Source organism: Biomphalaria glabrata, chromosome 17 (genome assembly GCF_947242115.1).
Source record: "Biomphalaria glabrata chromosome 17, xgBioGlab47.1, whole genome shotgun sequence".
Taxonomy (NCBI): Eukaryota; Metazoa; Mollusca; class Gastropoda; family Planorbidae; genus Biomphalaria; species Biomphalaria glabrata.
In genome coordinates, this window is record NC_074727.1 from 6,426,037 (window position 1) to 6,440,648 (window position 14,612).

A 14,612-nucleotide genomic window follows, 5' to 3' on the forward strand; every position below is an offset into this window, starting at 1 on the left:
TGGTGTTATCTCGTGTTATATTTCCTGGCAATAAAAAACATTTTTATTGGGAGCATATAACATTTTCTTTTATTTATTTTCGTTTCAGTTTTATTTATTGGATTGAAAAAAACTCTTCAGGCGGAGGAGATAGAGAAATCACGTTGTGCTCATTGAGAGAGGCATGTGATAACAATTACAGAAGCGAGTTCTCTGTTACCAACAGGATTTCGGGACAGTCGTTCACCAGTCTGCTCACGTTCCACAAAGTCACAGACAAACATCGCAACAAGACCCTGGTCTGCAAACTGTTTACCTCTAACACAACTGTTCGGTCTTGCAAGATGGCGGTGTTTCAACCTGGGACTAATACCGGTTGCACCGCAAATTTGAACAACGACGGGAAAATTAATTTGCGTTGTTTCAGCCACGATGTGTACCCTGGCATTTCCTGCCAGTACTCTGAATATATTAACTCTTTGCCTTCCAGGCTCAACCAAACAATGTCCAAAAGCAGTCAAAAAATGAACGGTAAGAACCTGTATTTCAGTGAATGTGAGACGAGCTTGTTCCCTTTGGTAAAGGGAAACTATGAATACCGCTTCCTCGTTGTGCCTGATTATCAGATACAAGGACTATGGAATTTTACCAGCAAGAATTCTGTAAAAGTCGCAAAGTCTCCGAAAGTCGACATTGATCAAGTTGAGACGTCCCTCTGTCCCGGCGTTTCTTCTGTTCGTGTCGTTTGCTCTGTAGACGATTGGTTCGGCACCAAACCATTATTCCGATTTAGCCTTCTCGGCAAAACCCTAAACAGCGAAGAGACGTCTCAAAATGGTTACAAATACAAAATGACCTACGATGTTCCAATCAAGGAAGGTAATTTCAAAGCTCTGATGAACTGCACCGTAGGCTATAACGACAGCGGCGGTGCGTTCCGATGGATCTGGGACACGAAACATTTGAATTTTTATTACCCTCCCAAGCCACCGGTCTTCACCAATACCGCACTGCCCACATTAAGCCAAATTCTGGACATTACTCAAGGTCAGAATATGACGATTGAGTGCCAGGCTTTGGATGGCTTTCCGAAAGTCTCGTTCATAAATGTCACCTGCATGAGCAAAGGGAGAGTAATCTACACGAATGTCACAAACTCTAATCGTCTGCCCGTCGTCGTTTACGGAAACGACACTTACAACGGCGCCTTTTGCGTATGCCAAGCGAAGCACAAAACGGATTGCTACAACGGAACAGGGGGGATAATCTTTCGTGTTCGCCAGCTTGGGCAGAAGCGTGACGGACACAGCAGCGACACCTGGAATAAAATGACGCCAGTCTACTACATCATCATCGCCGTCCTGATTTTGATCTTCCTTCCCATCATCCTAGGGACCTGTGTATTCATCCGCAAACATGGCGCTAAGCTGTACGATTACTACTACGGGCTGTACAGACGTCACACGCCTGTCAACGGTAACAGAGGCTCCACGAGGCTGACACCGCGAGCTGCTCCTCCGCTCCCCCCACCTCGTGTCCCTCCACGACCCAGCGGGTATTTGTTACCCAATAATGACGAAGCTGGGAGTCATCCAGTTGACGTACGGAGTCGGACGCCTTCGAATGAGGAAGGGTGGATGAAGGATAACGACCCCGTCTACTTACAAAGCCCCGAGGTGCCGCCCAGGGCGCAACAGAAGAGATTGAAAAGGCGAAAGAGAAGGAGAAAAGTCCACGCCACACCGTCAGATACTTCCGCTGACTATCTAATTCCATTTCCTCGTCGTTTGGAAGCTACAGTAAGTGATCCGACTGAGGCTGACAAATCTTTAACACAAGCCAACAACAGTGATTATTTATCTATGAATTGTATGAATGAAAATTTCGGTGAAGCCTCGTTGGGATTTGCTCCGTTGGCGCCTCTGCCCATGAATAACACAAAGAGGCACCCAAGCGAGAATACGGAAATTGAAAACACTGGTACCAACAGTGTGACGTGTGAAGCAGGGTATATTAAGCTGGATGGGAAAGGCAAGAAACGCAGGAAGACTGGACAGGAAGCGTCTGCCGGGGCGGCTGGTGGCGTCTGCGAAGACCTCGGCCAACAGGCGTCAGAGTCAGTGTGGGTAGACACAAGTATGAGCGATGTAGAGTTGGATTTCAACGGTGAGTCAGATGGCAGTGACCAATCGGGTTCCAGGAAAGATTTCCTTCTGCCTCAAGATGGTGGGTACGTTTCTTCCGAGCCAAACAATAACAGGGTTTTAGGGCCGTCGTCTCTTATGCTCAGAGCTGTCAGAGAACAAAATGTTTATGTAGAAAGCTCCATTTATTAACTATTTATTCCATATTAAGATTCAGAACTCACCCATTTCTAAAAGCCATACTTTTGTGTCGCTTATTTCAGCGGGTATAAGGCTATCTATAGCCATATGCAAACCATAGCGGAATAGCACTCGACTAATATAAATTATTTCATGAAAACGATTTTTTTGTTCAATCCTTAGTCTAAATACTAGCTTCGGTTTGATTGATTAGGAATGGTAAATGCTAAAAGCCCAGCAACCATGGACCTTACAAACCAAGTTTGTATGTGAGAGTATCTGCTGAAATGAAATTCAAACCACGGTTTTAGTCCACTCGAAAATCAAGCTGTAACCACGATGAACAAGAAGGAATCCTCAAAAATCGGAATATTTGAAATTTTATTGTGACATTTTGTTTTAGAACATCAATTGCATCCCGCACAAACACTTAGTTGTAATGATCGACATCTTGATGCAATGTGACATACTATTCATATTCTGTTGTACCATGAATAAGTTGAATTGTTATTGCTATGTAAGACAGGCTTGCTCAGGAGTTGATACCTCTATAATTTATTGGTATATTTCTATATGTTCTTATGAAAGTAGTGGATACTTAGCGGGCGATGACAGTGGATGCGCAAGGAGTTATCAGTATTGTAGTGTGATTCGTTTTGTCGTTGGGGGTGTTTTTGGGGAGATTTTAATACTAACAAATGTTGGCCTCGTTCAGCCATAGAACGTTCAGCCATAGAACGTTCAGCCATAGAACGACTACCGGCTCGTAGAGCAAGGAGATGAATGCCTGGGCAGTAGCTATGTTCGGAACGATGTCACCCACACATTTCAGGACGGCTGCCTGGTCGTGCTGTTTGCGCGCTGGACCGTCGTTCAGATGTATCGATGGTCCCGGGTTCAAACCCTGCCCGCTCCCATCCCCCGTCGTCCTGTGGGAGGTTTGGACTAGGCAGCAATTATCTTCAACTCTGGAGGAACATCCGAAACATGTAAGGCATTTTACAAACATTAGTCCCCCCCCCCCCCAATGTTTCCAAAGGAAAGACAGGTACCCGATACAATTTGGGATCTGGGATCGATAGCGTCGCAGGTTCTGCCAGGGTGTAGCGCTGTGTGCTTCAAGCTGCCTGGCAGGGGATCACGCGCTCATGATTTTTTTTTCTTCAGGGTTGACTTCCGCTAAAAGTGTATCACAGTAATCTTCTCTTTGTTTACACTCTAATTTGTAAGAGAAAAAGTAATGAAAAAAAAAGGTGTCCTTAAAAATCCAAACATTCAAAATCACATTCAGCATCGAAATTCAAACCCGAGACCTATTGGCACTGAGGCCAAGCGCCTTGCCACGCAGCCACCACTCCCCATAGATTGAGCCACATGTATGAAAATCTCCAATTTGTTTCGTTTTTTGTTTCCGATGATGTTTCCGATGATGTTTCCGGTGATGTTTCCGGTGATGTTTCCGGTCATGTGATATCTTTTATTTTTTGAACTAATTTATATTAAATTTTTCAAATGAATTCCTCTTTGGTTTTGTTGTTGTTTTTACAGCACTTTGTTGTACATGTTTTTTCTCCCATTCTGAAATCAAGTTGAAAGTTTGCACAATTATTCTTAGTTCCTGAAAAATTTTTAAAAAAATTGACCAAGTAGTCAATTAATTAGTGATATTTAATTATTTTTTATACCGAAAAGGGGAATAAATCTTACAGTATTGAGATATATGTATGTAATTGTGTAGTTCTTCTCCTTAGATAAAGCTTCGGTTTCACCTTCACATATACTTTAGTTTGATCTGTGGACCGTCTTTCTCCATTCCTCTCTGTCTTTTGCCTGGTCTAGAATCCCTTTGAGCGTCAGACCCGTCCATTATTTGATGCTGTTTTCGCATCGCTTTCTCTCCCAGCCTCTTCTTCTTTGTCTCGGTGACCTGAAGGATGATCTTTACGAGCCCTACATTTTTAGCATGTTTTTTGACAGCGCTTAGGAGGTCAAGTAAGGTATCTTGAAATGGGAGGGTAATGTACATTTCCAGCCCTTGTGTCACGGGCCTAGTTACCTCAGACAAAAAAATTGTTAAGTTAAAGGAAATAGACACTCCCCCCCCCCCCCCGAGAAGTTTCGAGGGGGCGGATATGGCCGTAGGTTTGGCCTTGGCTTTCTAACTAGCTTTTTCCATACAAATTATCCTTGGTATGGATTGTGTGAAATACTCTTGTTTATGATCTATATTCCTTTGAACACGAGTTCGACATTTTCAATATACATCTCACCACACACACACGCACCATACCAAATACGTCATTGCAGTCACTTTTAGTTGGCTTATCGTTGTTCTCATTATCCAATTCATCTTTTGTCCTTTTTATCATTCCACAATCCTCATAAGAATCAAACCTCAGACCCAAGGTTGTGAAGTCTTTGGAACCCCACACATACTACCAGTAGTCGTACTATACGATTTCCTTACTGAGATTTATCCCTACACTGTCTTCCCCCTACACTGCAGGCCTCGTTATCTTTAGTATTTTTAACGTTACAGAGTCAATCAGTTGTTCGGAGATGGCAAACACAATGATAAACCAAATGGACTTGTTCTTCCTTGGTAGATCGATCAGTCGTATTACTTGACAAGTTATAACTTCTATCGTCACAATGAACTTCCAAGTTCGATGCTCGCGCTGTAAAAATAGATCCTGAATACTTTTTCTCTAGTTGCCATACCTCACAATATTGGCATAGATTTAATATAAAATACACACTATCATTAATATTTTCACATTTATTTATAGTGTGGCCAGAAAACAAATGCAGTATTTGGAAGCCTTGTTGAAATGCTAGCAAGTAAAAATGAGACTGTACACCGACAGATAATCTGGATGGGGGAGGGGAAAGAAATGCTATTGGACGAAGATCGTAGACTTTCTCGACGCTTCCTCCGTAGAGGCGGAACATGCTAAGTAATTATTGTTCCAATTAAAACGACAAGGGCATTAACCTAAACATTTTAAACGATTTTTTAAATACCGGTATTAATCTCATGCATACATAGAAAAACACTAAAGATTCTATTTTAAACAAGGTTATAAAGAGAGTTTGTGTGGAAACACAAACTCCAAATCGGCCCCCGAAGTGGTCCACCCAGGCAGGTAGAAAGGCAGGTTTCAATATCTAGGAAAATCGTTAGAGCCATTTTCGAGGTCCAAGTTCAACCCACCCAGAAGATTTTAGGTCCCACGAAATTACGAGTGGAATAAAGGCATTGTAAATAAAAGCATGATTTCTAGAGTTTCTTTTCCAATCAATCCTAAGTGGCGAAAAGGAATGACTTTTAAAGTTTGGTTAGGATAAAATGGAAAATGCAAGATTTTTTAAAAGACCCAAAGATTTTCAGCCATTAGTTTTCTCTAGTGTTTATGTGTTTTCCCTCGTGATTACTTATTGGTTGTTTTTTTGTATGTTTCCTCTTGTGTCATTTTGATGAGCTTATTGAAACGAGCTTATTGTTTTTGTCAGCAAACAATTTAGTTTTGAGATTATACTCTCTTCTTTGTAATCCATTGTAGCCTTTGACCTTTATTATAATACAGCCTTGACCCCCCCCCTTTCCTTTACTTAAAACAGATAGCTCACTCCACTAACAGGGACAATATTCTCGTGAGGGTGTAGTAAAAATGACACAGCTGTCTCATAGTCACGGACTAAGTAAATGTTTAGTGACTATTTCCTTACAAGGGATTCCTTTGATCTGTATTTTTTACTACTTTCCTGGGCTCCTCATTTTAGGACAAACATGAAGTGTAGCCTCCCTTAGCCAGCTGGGTTCTGGAGGAGCGCTGCGGTCTCCAGAAATGTGTTCTGAGAGAGATAGAAAAATGTAATGAAAAACCTCATAAATATAATTATAGCGCATATTTACGAGACTATTTTTTACTTCACATTTACGTTTACATTATGATTAAGTTCCAGCAGGTTCCCTGGTCAACCAGAAAGGGGTCTGGGGGACCTCTAACGGATTTTCTGTGTTCTGAATATCAAGAAATTTGTTCTCCTGACCATGGGCGTAGCCAGGATTTTTTTTCGGGGGGGGTTTGGGGGGGTGAATTTTTTTCCCCTCCCCCCCGCGAAAAAAAAATTATATGTATTTATGTGTGTGTGTGTGTGTGTGTGTACATAATCTTTATTACATTCTGACCCTTCATTCTTTCGGAAGACGTTTATTGTGCCCTAGAATAGGTTCTTCCATGAGTTAGTGAAAAAATTGTAGATTCCCCTACATTACTGGCAAAGGGGTATGGGGGGGCGCTAGGAGCTCACCCAGCGCGGGGCGAAGCCCCGCCGCCAAGCACTATTTCTGATATTGAAAACCAACAAAATGCATATTCTGAGGTATCTACAGTGCATTTTCCTGCTATTAAAAAGTTCTATTTCAAAAACCTAATGTGCTATTCTTACTGACTTAGACCCTCCCTCGTCGTTCGGCGCATTTGCCATCAAGCTGTTTCCATAAAATTGTGGACTCCCCGCCATTACTAGCAAGGGGGTCTGGGGGAGTGCCAGGAGCTCCCCAGCGCGGGGCGAAGCCCCGCCGCCAAGCACTATTTCTGGTATTGAAAGCCAACAAAATGCATATTCTGAGGTATCTACAGTCCATTTTCCTGCTATTAAAAAAGTTTTATTTCAAAAACCTAATGTGCTATTCGTACTGACTTAGACCCTCCCACGCCGTTCGGAGCATTTGACGTCAAGCAGTTTCCATAAAAATTTGTCACTGGTAATGTCTGAAGCCTCTTCCCACTTACGATGAGGACCTCTATGAATGAGTGGCGTCAAGTTGTACTAGGATATCATTGCAACTCTTCTTATGCGTAATTCATTTTGTCGGAGAACATGTCCCGCAAACCTCATGCGTCGTTCTCTCACAATCTTACTAAGGGGTCGACTCCCAGTTCGGTATAGGATTTCCTTGATTTAGATCCGATCTCTATAACTGACTCCTAAAATCTGTCTTAGCCATCTTTGTAGAGCTATATTTAGTGTTTTTCGATTTCGGTAGATGACTATTCACTGCAGTTTATTAATGGAGCCCTGCCACTGGTAAAAATGTGTAACCTCTCTTGAATACGCTCTTGGAATTAAGTGACTGTAGTTTGCTTTAGATTTTATATCGAAAAGAGAAGTTTTATCGTCAAAATCTTCTGTTGGGGGTTTTCCACCTCAAAATGCTCTGTAGGTGGATCTTAGACTCAAAACCATCTGGAGGGGTTTTAAACTTTAAAAAAAAAAGCCATCTGTAGAAGAAACTCAAAACCCCCGATTGGCTTGGCTACGCTCAAATAATTTTAGTGTGTAATTTGCTTTTTTTTTTATATTGAAGATGTATTTTTAGCACCAAACCCCTCTGAATGGGAGTTTAAACTCAAAACCCCATAAACTACACTCATAACATTTTTAGTGTATAATTTGCTTTTTTTTTTATTATTAAAGAGGTATTTTTTACCTTCAAACCCCACTGAAGTAGGGTTTAAACTCAAAACTGAGTCAAAACCCATTTAGCTACGCTCATAACATTTTGAGTGCGTAATTAGATTTTTTTATATTAAAGAGGGGGTTTATCGTAAATTTTAGACGGGGTTTTAAAATCAAAATTTTCCTTAACTGTGCTCTTGGAATTAGGGGATTTTCGTTTGCATTTTTTTTGTTTTGTTTTATAGAAGAGGGGGAGTTAACTGCAAAAACCCCAGGTAGGGGGTTTAAAACTCAAAACCCCTGGTAGGGGGTTTTAAACTCAAAAGCCCTAGTAGGGGTTTTTAAACTCGAACCGCTCTGGTAGGGGTTTTAAACTCGAACCCCCCTGGTAGGGGTTTTTAAACTCGAACCCCCCTGGTAGGGGGTTTTAAGCTCAAAACCCCTTTGGTTGTGCTGGGGCAAGTGATGGTTTAGCATTAAAATCTCACCTAAAATAAACAAAATCTAAGCAAAAAATCAGTCACTAAATTCCGACTCCCCCCCCCCAAGGGGGGATTTCATTTCGGGGGGGGTTTGAACCCCAAGAACCCCCCCCTGGCTACGCCCATGCTCCTGACGTATACAGCGTCTGTCTTTTCTAGTAATATATATATATATATATATGGCTCCTTCTGTCTTGGAAGACAATGGATGGATGCGCACAAATGAGTCACTGGCTTAGGTTTCGTCTTGTGACGGTATGCAAAATGTTTATGTACGAATCTGTTTATTGAACTCGTTTAACTCTCTCTCTACTAATTGACGAAACCGACGTTGATTCGCATTACATTAATTTTTGGTTTCATAAACTTCAATTAAATTTGTGTACAAACAGTATACAATCCTATTTAATTCTAAACCAAATATAACATTTTCTAATGACAACCCCAAAAGTTATTAAAGTTGAATCATAACAGGAAAGTGAAATACCAATGAGCACAATGAATCATTTCATTGGAACGTGGAAAATAATTGCGGAGAGAAAGAGTTAAGAAATAGCTCAGTCGAGTGCGGGGAATCTCCGATGAGCCGTCTCAAGACGTAACTCAAACTTAATGTTAAGATGATTATAGTTTGAAAAAAAAAATGTTTACGGTCAAACCTTAGTTTTCAACGTGTGGCTAATCGGTAGTAATTTTTTCCCCCAAATCTATACATAAAATCTCAAAGTTCTAGGAAAATCGTTAAAGCCGTTTTCGAAATATCCGTCCGTCCAATGTCCAGATTCCACCCATTTTCTGAACCCATAAAAAGTTTGCAGCTAAAGGATACAGTCCCGCGTTTGGGTATTCTATTTTTAGAATGCCATCAGTAGCCTGAGTTTTGTCTTGAGCTCGCTAGTACTGGCGATGGTGAAATTAAAATGTGTAAATCTCTTGTAGTTTTTGAGATCTAAACGCGAGAAATGGACGGAAGAACAGCTCAAAAGGAATAGTATCTTTTCCCTGTTGGGACACTACCAACACTCAGTGACACAGAAAAGATGTCGGAGCGTCTTAGAGAATGTTAAGTATCTCAACGATTGAATGTGAGACTTTGCCCTTGGCATGACAAATAGATGATCGAGTTGTCTTCCCATTACATATGATCTAATATGCAATGTCACCATATGTCTAAAGTCATCAATTTGTACTGTGTGTTTCTTTTCATTTTATAGTATGTTTGAAAGACGGAAGCTAGTTCTACAAATTGATTGGATGTTAATATGGTTTTCAAAAAATACATATAAATATAGAGATAGATCTATTTATATATCCTATTCGTATCCGTATGACTATTAAAAGAGTTGAGCCGAAGGCTCTTCGAACTCTAGGAGTGTAAGCCTGCTTGAACATAACCGTTCTGTCTGGAAGAGGTCCAAGCCAGTGTCTATGTAAAACATTGCTATTTCCGATATACATCCGGTACTCCGGTCGCATGGACTAGAATGCATGGTCGAAGGCCGAGCACACCGGGAACCCCCGCCATTTTCCTACGCTGTAGCAAGCTAACAGTGCAGGACTCGCCATTCGTGTAACGGTCCCTTGAAGAACGGCGCATGTATTATCGATATTGATAATCACTGCCTAGATTAAGGTGATGTTCTATAACAGCCAGGTCTGCAAGCTAGATTCTGAGAATCACTGCCTAGTTTAAGATGATGCTCTATACTCTATAACAGGGGTGGGCAACCTTTTTGTATCGAGGGCCGCATTAACAAAATTTTGGGAATGGGGGGCCGCATATATGTATATACATATATATATATATATCTTATCTTATCTTATATAATACAGACGTTACTTCAAAAAAGAAGATGATTACGTCCTACGCGTCATGCATTTAGTCAGGCATATTAACCAATGACTTAAATTCTGCCAAGTCACTGGTTTTCCTGGCTAGCTCAGGCAACCCATTCCATGCTCTAATAGCACTAGGAAAGAAGGAGTATTTGTACAAATTTGTCCTAGCATATGGGACGAGGAATGTGCCTTTATCTTTGTGTCTTTCAGAGTATTTTATTAAATTTTGTTTTTGTATTTGAAGATTATGGTTCAGTGTTTTATGTATTATTGCTACTTTACTTTTGAGCCTTCTGTCCTGAAGGCTTTCTAAATTTAGTGATTTTACTAAAGGTGTTACTCTAGTCAAATGTGAATATTCGTTTGTTATGAATCGCACTGCTCTATTTTGTGTCTGTTCTAGTTTCTTAATGTTTTCTTGAGTTGAGGGGTCCCAAACAGAGGATGCATATTCTATTATTGGCCTAACCAAGGTTAAATAACATTTTAGTTTTATGTTCTTATTTGATTTATAGAAATTTCTTTTAATAAATCCTAATGCTTTGTTTGATTTTTTTGTAGTTTCATCAATATGTGGATTCCATGACAGTTTTTCATTTATTATATATATATATATATGTGTTTATTATTTATTATATATATATATATATGTGTGTGTGTGTGTGTGTGTGTGTGTGTGTGTGTATGTATACTTACAACTTAGAAAAATACGCCAGTTAACTGTATAATGTCTTTTAATTCATATTTATACTGTATCATACATTCACTTTTCCTTTTTTTCACATTCCCAATTGAGGAATTACTAGAGTTAGCAATTTCTGAAACCAATTTAACAATTTTTTTTTAATTTGCTATTGTCTTTTCATATTACATTTCACCACAAATGTACAGTTGTACTTAATGTGAGGAATTTAACTATTTACACTCGTGCGTAATGTTCCTGAATTGTGGAACTAGCTTTCTAGTTTTTATACTTGTGACTGCTGTCAAATTATAGTCATTCACCATCGACCTGTGATTACACTTGTTTATTTTCCACAAGAAAAATACTTGTTCACATATGTATGTGTACCAAAAGAATGTAAAAAAAATAGCTGCAAAATTTTTTTAAAGTGTGGAAATACAGCTTCTTGCACCCATTAAGCTACCGTGGAGGTACTGACTTAAACTTCTCTCACAGGTTATAATTTGCATGGCGTTATGTTCTCTGGAGCTGAATCAGCTTCTGCACTAAATGGTGAGCTGATGGTATTGAAAACTGGTTCTTGACGTCTTAAAATTTGCCTTCATAAATTTCATAATCCAAATAAGTCTGGTAATGTTAACCATTTCACTAGAAATATTTTCACCTTTCAACAAAGGAAAATGACAAAATCTATTTTCCCCTGCTGGCCTGGAGAAATTGGAAAGCCTTGTTTGAAAAATTTAACATGCATTACATAAGCAAGCAGCCCATTGCAATAGCTACCATGAAAAACATAAAATATCTTCCACTCTTCATTAGAAATATAAGTTTCAAAGTCACAGTCAATATCTTTCTAAGAATATGGACATTTCTACTTTGAGAATTTATATTCTTCTCATTACCTTGCCCATGCTAAGCCAGCGGATGCATCGGAATATTTAGTTCATATATCTACAAGTACTTTTCTATACTGCCTGTGGTTATGACCGTAAGCCTGATGTTTTTATTAAATTCTTTCTTTCGCATAATGTGATGAGAATTCATGCAGCTTTGTGCAAACTTTTCTGTTTAGAGTTTATGGTTGGGATATTCTTTAAAAAAAAAAGTTTTTCTCAGTCATAGATCGAGCTCCATCAGTTGTTACACTTGCCATCTTGTTCCCATCATACCCAACATTCAACACAGTTCTTCAAAGCATTGAAGAAATACTGGCCTGAGATTGTGTCTTTGACTTTATATAATGAGAGAGTTTCGATAATGTGTAGGGAAATTTAGAATTATTTTTAATAGATTAGCATTTTTATATGTATATACTGTGGGTACACATGATTTCTGTATGTATTCGCGGGCCTCATAAAACACTTCAGCGGGTCGCATGTGGCCCGCGTGTCGTAATTTGCCCACCCCTGCTCTATAACAACCAGGTCTGCTAGCCAGATATTAAGAATCACTGCCTAGTTTAAGATGATGCTCTATAACAACCAGGTCTGCTAGCCAGATATTGAGAATCACTGCTTAGTTTAAGATGATGCTCTATAACAACCAGGTCTGCGAGCCAGATATTGAGAATCACTGCTTAGTTTAAGATGATGCTCTATAACAACCAGGTCTGCTAGCCAGATATTGAGAATCACTGCTATGTAAACATTATAATCCATTCGGTAAGAGGTGAGACATGTTTCGACCCACATTCACTTGGCCCAGTCAAATCTAACTGTCATCATCATCTCCTAATTGTGATACTTCAATTGATAATAAAAAAAAAGTGTCTTGATATCTAAAGTGATTCACCACATTCACAACACAGATATTTCATACATTAGCCGAACACTGTGTAGTGCTAGCGAGGATGCAGTGGTCGTAGATACACATGTTCTTAGAGCAGTTATGCCCGAAATACGGCCCGCGGACCAGATCTGGACTTCGACGTGGTTCGCCGCATATCCCATTAGTTAATGCAAGCACCAGATCCACAGGTTTCTAAACAAAATTGTTTCAGGTCCATTTCACGTCGCTTCTGGCCAAGTGGCCGCGAGACGAGTGTCGGAAATTAAAATGGCCCGCAGGTCGAATCACGTTGTGCACCCTAAACAAAAAGGTTGTCACACTCTTCAAGTTGAGGTTTGCAAGAAGAGATTTCTAATCAGAACCACTCTTACTATCAATTCTCTTTCCTTTTTTCTAAGTAAATCTAACACAACGGTTTAAAGTCCGCTGTAAATGTGCCAGTTTTTTTTTTTCTTTACTGCTAAATTGATATACTAGAAAAAGAAATGTAACGAAAAGAGAAAGGATTAGAGAAAAGAACTTGAAGAAGGAAGAATTACATAGAACAAGAAAAGAGGAAAGAGAGAGATAGAGGGAAATAAAAGAAGAATAAGAGAAACATGATACAAAAAAAAGAGAGAGAATACGACAATAAGAGAGAGAGGGAGAAAAAAGAGTTGGGAGAGAAAGAGAAGAGTAAGAAAGAAATGAGCGAGAGAAAGAGAGATGGTGATGTTGTAGGAACAACAAAAAAAAACCCAGATAAGACAGAGGGGCTCGAGGGGGCCTTCCTTCAGGGAACAGTACCAGGAAAGAAGAAGGAGACAGGGAAAAGGAGGGGGGAAGATAAGAGAAAAGAATGGACGGGAATGCCTTTGAAAAGCGTTCTAACTTCTATCCAAGGCAAAAGACAGAGAGAGGAGTCGAGAAAGACGTACGACAAATCTTGTGTGGTGCCCCAGCAGACTAAGGGATAGAGGAAGGTGAAGATAGGAGAACGGGTGTAGAGAAAGAGTGTAGAGAAAGAGTGTGGAGAAAGAGTATGGAGAAAGAGTGTGGAGAAAGAGTATGGAGAAAGAGTGTGGAGAAAGAGTATGGAGAAAGAGTGTGGAGAAAGAGTGTGGAGAAAGAGTATGGAGAAAGAGTGTGGAGAAAGAGTGTGGAGAAAGAGTGTGGAGAAAGAGTATGGAGAAAGAGTATGGAGAAAGAGTATGGAGAAAGAGTGTGGAGAAAGAGTGTGGAGAAAGAGTGTGGAGAAAGAGTATGGAGAAAGAGTGTGGAGAAAGAGTGTGGAGAAAGAGTATGGAGAAAGAGTGTGGAGAAAGAGTGTGGAGAAAGAGTATGGAGAAAGAGTATGGAGAAAGAGTATGGAGAAAGAGTGTGGAGAAAGAGTATGGAGAAAGAGTATGGAGAAAGAGTGTGGAGAAAGAGTATGGAGAAAGAGTGTGGAGAAAGAGTGTGGAGAAAGAGTATGGAGAAAGAGTGTGGAGAAAGAGTGTAGAGAAAGAGTATGGAGAAAGAGTGTGGAGAAAGAGTGTGGAGAAAGAGTGTGGAGAAAGAGTGTGGAGAAAGAGTATGGAGAAAGAGTGTGGAGAAAGAGTGTGGAGAAAGAGTGTAGAGAAAGAGTGTGGAGAAAGAGTGTGGAGAAAGAGTGTGGAGAAAGAGTGTGGAGAAAGAGTGTGGAGAAAGAGTGAAGAGAAAGAGTGTGGAGAAAGAGTGTGGAGAAAGATTGTGGAGAAAGAGTGTGGAGAAAGAGTGTGGAGAAAGAGTGTAGAGAAAGAGTGTGGAGAAAGAGTGTAGAGAAAGAGTGTGGAGAAAGAGTGTAGAGAAAGAGTGTGGAGAAAGAGTGTGGAGAAAGAGTGGGGAGAAAGAGTGTGGAGAAAGAGTGTAGAGAAAGAGTGTGGAGAAACAGTGTAGAGAAAGAGTCTAGAGAAAGTGTGGAGAAAGTGTGGAGAAAGTGTGGAGAAAAAGTGTAGAGAAAGAGTGTGGAGAAAAATTGTGGAGAAAAAGTGTAGAGAAAGTGTGGAGAAAGAGTGTGGAGAAAGAGTGTGGAGAAAGAGTGTAGAGAAA

General features: G+C 40.1%; 1 protein-coding gene across 2 annotated transcripts in view; it reads left to right on the top strand.

The window, feature by feature from the left end:
* Nucleotides 1-3,820, top strand: part of LOC106069056 (uncharacterized) — a 60,656-nt gene extending 56,836 nt beyond the window's left edge. For both annotated transcript variants that reach the window (XM_056015127.1, XM_013228629.2), the window contains exon 3: nucleotides 89-3,820. In XM_056015127.1, coding sequence (XP_055871102.1) covers nucleotides 89-2,315 — 2,227 coding nt within the window. In that variant the 3' untranslated portion in view covers nucleotides 2,316-3,820. The remainder of the gene's footprint in view (nucleotides 1-88) is intronic.
* Nucleotides 3,821-14,612: the final 10,792 nt, after the last annotated feature.